This window comes from Anolis sagrei, chromosome 6 (genome assembly GCF_037176765.1).
Source record: "Anolis sagrei isolate rAnoSag1 chromosome 6, rAnoSag1.mat, whole genome shotgun sequence".
Taxonomy (NCBI): domain Eukaryota; kingdom Metazoa; phylum Chordata; class Lepidosauria; order Squamata; family Dactyloidae; genus Anolis; species Anolis sagrei.
In genome coordinates, this window is record NC_090026.1 from 9,273,827 (window position 1) to 9,279,826 (window position 6,000).

General features: G+C 48.0%; 1 protein-coding gene across 1 annotated transcript in view; it reads left to right on the plus strand.

Moving 5' to 3' along the window:
* The window catches only part of ACIN1 (apoptotic chromatin condensation inducer 1), a 65,152-nt gene extending 64,305 nt beyond the window's left edge, over window positions 1–847 (plus strand). The window contains 2 exon segments of the mRNA XM_060780028.2: window positions 110–259; window positions 262–847. Of these exon segments, the coding sequence (XP_060636011.2) occupies window positions 110–259; window positions 262–651 (540 nt within the window). The 3' untranslated portion in view covers window positions 652–847.
* The last annotated feature ends 5,153 nt before the right edge of the window (window positions 848–6,000 follow it).

A 6,000-nucleotide genomic window follows, 5' to 3' on the forward strand; every position in this document is an offset into this window, starting at 1 on the left:
CAACCCTGATTCCCTCTTTCTCTTATCCGTGGGATTCTCGGTCTGTTTACCTTTCTCGCAGCCGTCTAATCTTATTTCCTTTCTCCTCTTGGCTTGTCTCCCACTCCAGTATGTTCAGAGGCAAGCGGAGAGAGACGCCCGGGCGCGGGAACGGGAGCGCCGGCGCAAGGAGCTGGAGGCCGAAGAGGCCCGCCAGCGGGAGCGCAGCCGCCAAGCCGAGCGGGAGAAGCGCCGGGAGCACAGCCGGGAGCGGGAGCGCCCCAGCGCCACGGCAAGCGGAGCCAGCAGCCGGGGAGGAGGAGGAGGAGGCGGTGGCGGAGGAGAGCGCAGCAGCGGAGGAGGTGGCGGTGGCGGAGGTGGCAGGGAACGGGAGCGGGAACGGCGGGAGGCCAAGACCCGACACAGCCGGAGTCGGAGTCGCAGCACGCCTGTACAGGACAGAGGGGGGCGCCGCTGAACTATTCCAGCTTTTTTTTTTCTTTGACCTTCTGGGGGAAGGGGGAGGGCGGTGGCAGCGGCGGCATTGGCCCTTTCCCCTTCTCCCTCTCCCCCTCCTGCCCTGGTTCATGGGGGAAAGGAATGAGTCAGGCTTTCCTTTCCCAGCAGCTACATACAAGGAGAGGAGGGAGAGGAGGAGGAGCAGAGCGCTGAGACGAAATAGCTGCAGGGTCCTTCTTCCTTCCTGTTGGGATCCTTGTGTCCCCGGCCCTTCCGCTCTCCTCCTCCTCCTCACGGGGCCAGTTCCCTCTCCCATTAATTTGTATTTTATTTTGGGAAGATTTTTTTTAATTATTATTCTTGATGATACAGGAAAAGAGAGCATAATAAAGAGATGGCGTTAGTTTTATACCTGCTGTGCGTCTTTCTTGGAGGGCAAGGGAGACGAGCGCTAGGGGCCCATTTGCGAGGGCAGTGTTTTTGTATTTCCTCCTTGGAGATTTGGAATCTCTTGCGATGTTACTTCTCATGTAGCTGCTGGAAGTACAGCTTGATCTTACTCAGGTTCGATTTATTCCTGCCACCTGTTAACAGAGGAAAAAAGCAATTCTGCAAAGCAGGTAAAAATCCCAAGAATTTTCCAGGGACCTTATTAAAACAGTACTAGAGCTCTCCAAGGGCAACACATTATTTGGATTTATGTACCATTCCCTGTACAGCCACTAAGGGGCAGGCTGCCCAAGTACAACAAGCTTTGAGATTCAGTAACTCGGCTCTACGCAATGGGTACGGCTATGTATCTTCTGTCATATCGTTGAATTGTCCATTTAACTTGGAAATTCCCCAAATTGCTTCTTGCTCAAGTGTTAAAACGCTCCCTGCTTTCCTGGGACTTTGAAGGAAGCGACGCACTAAAGAGAGAGTGAACTTGTCAGCGAACCCCTTGCTCCGTTTTGCTTTGCTGAATTTCCAGGTGTTCACTTAACGCATCTACAAGCCTGAACACAATAGAAACATCACTTTGTTCTCCAATTAGTTCTGTCTCATTGTGAACCCAAAAACTGAATGTGATGCAGAAACTGACATTCTTAGTAAGTCAGTTTAGGTTTGGTAGCATGCTGCAAATCGTTTCTGGTTGTGAGGGAATCAGCCATCTACAAATATGTAGCCCAGGGGATGCCCAGATGTGCTATGATCCTGCAGGGAGGCTTCTCTTATGTTCCTCTTCAGTTTAGGTGTGTGTGTGTGCCTTCATAATCCTACTTGGGATGTTGTCCCAGTTCAACGATCCACGTTTGGGCCTGTTGATCTGTGGCGACTCCATGAATGTTGCATAAACTTTTCCCATATTTGTTTTGTGATGTTTTTGCATTGAATTTTGCTGTTGTTAACCGCCTTGAGTCGCCTGAGGGCTGAGAAAGGCGGTATATAAAAGAAGTAAGCCGCACCGAGTCCTTCAGGAGATGGTAGCGGGGTACAAATAAAGGTTTATTATTATTATATTATTATTATTAACTAAATAAATAATAAATTAGCCAAGGAAACATCACAGAATGGTTTTGCCAGTTCCTTCCTCTGAATTGCCTCCTAAAGCAGTTGGTATTTCTTGGTCTCCCCTCGAAGGACTCTGCAAGGTAGCCCTTCCTTAGCTTCCAAGATCAGATGGGATTGGGGGCCTTTGAGGTGATGAAAATAGGCATGAAAGTGTATGGGCGGTGTCGGCTGAGAGGCAGCGCCTGCTTAGTTTCACACATCTTGAAAATCCCTATAAAAGTACTTAAAAGTATTCATCTTGCAATAACTTCAAGAACCTAGCAGATGTATTGTGTAGGGTCTAAAAACCTCAATTCCTTTGCAAAGTACATTGTAGTGTTTCCCCACTGGTTAACAGTGGAATTATTTCTTTTCTTCACATGTTTGATCCATTTTTCTTTAAGTAACTTGCAGTGGTATAGAACCATCCTTTTTTATCCTTAAGTCGTCTCAAACAGGGCGACAAGAACTTTCTCATATTTGCTCAGAGAGATTCATAGCAAGGAAGAGACTACTCTTAACTGGTTGAGTGATCCTCGTATTTATGGAGGCAGGATTGATGGCCCATTTTAAGGCCTATATAGTACTCATGTGCATTCGGGACTTTCCTTGATCCATTTCGTGTCCCAGCTTTTGGAGGGTGCCCAAATCTGTTTTCGTCTGAGCCTCTCAAAATCAGGTCAGATATTTGTTTTCAGGGCTGAAAGATGTATTTTCTTTCAGCCCATTTTGGGTGGTGGGAGGACTTCACCTGTAGGCCCAAATCCTGCACCTGTAGCCCTGGGTGTTTTGAGCCTCCAGGTGAAGTCCCCCCTTTCCCCCAAAATGAGCTTTGGGCCTTCGCACCCGAGCCTCGGAGGGCCTGCAGCTGAGTAAGTGCTCAGTTGCAGGCACCTTGGTGCTTGGGCCTATGTACCCCGACCTGCAGCCGAGCACCAAGTAAGGAGCACTCCTTACTTGGCACTTGTGTGCAGGCCCTGCCAAGCCTCACAGAATCAATCCAAAAAGCAGGCTTTGAGCCGATACCCACTCCCATCTGCCTTTCGTTTCAATTGCATTTTCATTCCAGAGGGGCCTTTCCATTTTGTGCCGTCCGAATGGACAGAACGAAACGGAAACACGAATCAAACAAATGGGACAAATTTTGGGCCCATCACTACTGTGTAGTCATCCCTCCATGTTTGATTTTGATTTGTCACAGGTTTTATTAACTGCTCTCTAGGAATCTAGATTTTCCAGTATGATTCTCTGTTGGGCTTCCAATGGAAATTGACTATAGACCAGGCATGGTCAAACTTGGGCCCTCCAGTTTCTTTATTACTATTTTTCATGGGAGCCTCTAAATCCCCGTAAATATGGAGGGCCAGTCATATCATTTCACATCAATGCAATTTCTTTCCAGCTGGATACATGGAGCCAATATTCCGCAGCTAATTCAGAAAAATATCATTAAAAGAAGACCCAAGACCATAACAGTTTGGTTTTGTTTGAACCTTGGATCTAACTCGGCGCCATCTCCTTTTCCGGCCCACAAAGAACATGAAACGTTTTTGCTTTTCCATTTCCCAATCCTTGCATTTGAGCTTGTTCTCCTTGTCTTGTTCCTCCTGTCCCTTCCCTCCGGAAGATGCAAGGCACATTTCTTGGCGCATGCATGGCTGAACCTTGAGGGATATGGTTTATTCAAGGCTGCAAGTGCCATTGGATTGACAGAGTTCCCCATCTTTGCTTCTCTGGATCCTTATTTATGATCCTTGTATGCTTTTAATTTCTTTCGCTCCCTGCTGCTGCGAATTGTTCCCACTCTTCCCTGGTTGCGATCTCTCCCACACTCGAGTTCCTTAGATATTCTCCCCACAGCATCCCCTATCCTCCTTTTTTTTGCTCGGCAAAACATTCCACACCACAACATTAAATGTATGGCTTGTGGCGAGGCGCAGTGTGCTAAACGGAGCCCCTTTTTGCCCGCGGGGATCCTTCCCTTCCGCGCTTTTCTCTACCCAGGTGCGTACAGTCATCGTGTTCTGGTAGGAAACCCAGCTGTTTCTGTGCAATGGCTTAAAAGCAAACTGCTTTTACACACTGCTCGCACGTTCCCCGCACCCACACGGCCCATCTCTGCCCATCGCTTCCTATCCTGGCAGATTTCGTGGCTTGATCTACCAGATTTCCGCTTTCGATCCTCCTAACTCAGGCTCAAGCTAGAGGGATTATGGCACCTAACTGGATTTGGAGCGGGGAGAGGAACGGAGGGGCACAGCTGGAGAAGCAGCTAATCCTCACTCGGGGAGACTGTTGCTTTCCCCTGCGGCTGGTGCCAAAGGTTTTCCCTTGCGGTTACTGCTCCAAGGAGAGTTTGTAAACAGTCCCATGAGTATAATATGAGCTCCTCGTTGTTTTTATCTTTCCTGTTGCTCCTTGGAATAATAGTGTTGGGCCTTGATTTCCTGACCCAACTCCTAAACAGCATCACTTGAGAAAAAAGGCTGAGAGAAGGAGACATGATAGCCACATTTAAACATTTGGAAATATGTCCCATGGGAAGAAAGGGGGAAGCTTGTTTTCTGAGCCTCCGGAGAATAGGATACAATAGGAACTGTAGGAAAAGAGTTTCCACCTCATGGGATCAAGGAACATGAAAGGTACTGTAGACTACGTCAACCTGAGAAGTCAACCATAGCAGAGCATCTGATGAACCAACTTGGACACAGAATATTATTGGAGAACTTACTTAGGCGATCCCTCGTTTTCCGAGGATGATTGTCTTCCAGTATTCTTGTGGGTCCGTATGTGGCTGTGGAGTCCTATTCTTGCTCTGCATCTTCTTCCGCAGTGAGAGCATTGGTTTCCAGGTGGGAGGCGGTCTCGGTCGGGGTTGACTTGACGTGCCTTCCTCTTGGCACGCTTTTCCCTTTCGCCCTCCATTCGTGCCTCTTCACATTCTGTAACTGGCGGTCAAGGGCCAGGACTTCCCAGTTCTCGGTGTCTATGCCAGAGTTTTTAAGGTTGGCTTTCAGCCCATTTTTAAATCTTTTCCTGTCCTGTCTACTCCGTTCTTAAGTTCGGAGTAGAGCAACTGCTTTGGGAGACGGTGGTCGGGCATCCGGACTACGTGGCCGGTCCAGTGGATTTCATGGCGGAGGACCATCGCTTCAATGCTGGTGGTCCTTGCTTCTTCCAGCACGCTGACGTTTGTCCGCCTGTCTTTCTAAGAGATTTGCAGGATTTTCCGGAAGCAGCGCTGATGGAATCGTTCCAGGAGTTGCATGTGATGTCTGTAGACAGTCCACGTCTCACAGGCATATAGCAGGGTTGGAAGGACAATAGCTCTATAAACAAGTACCTTGGTATCCCTACGGATGTCCCGGTCCTCAAACATTCTGCTTCATTTGGAAAAATGCGCTCGCAGAGCTCAGGCAGTGTTGTATTTTGGTGTCGATGTTGACTGCCAAGGTAGCTGAAATGATCAACATTTTCTAATGTTACACCATTAAGCTGTATCACTGGCCTTGGAGAGGGGTTGGCTGGTGCCTGCTGGAACAGCACCTTGGTTTTTTCAATGTTCAATGACAGGCTGAGCTTCTTGTATGCTTCTGCAAAGGTGTTTAGAGTGGCTTGTAGATCTGAATGCACACAGACGATGTTGTCAGCATACTGGAGTTCATACTGGAGTGGTTTTGGCTTTCAGTCTGCTGAGGCTGAATAGCTTGCTCTGTCCGATAGATGATTGGAGAACACAGAAATGCTGGACCACTCTTAACAACCACCATATCAGACTACCGAGAAGCCATTGAAATACACAGCATGTGGACAATTTCAAAAGAAAGGAGGAAGCCATGAAAATAAACAAAATCTGGCTACCAGTATTAAATCAGGACCAGTAAATAATGAGCAACAGTCAAAAAACAAGAATTCCAGACAATCAAACAGGGCCAGCTAACACCTCCCAGCAAAGGATTCCCCCAGGCAGCAACCAACTAGGGTATGAAGTTGCAAAGCCATTCAATGCTAATCAAGATGGCCAATTGC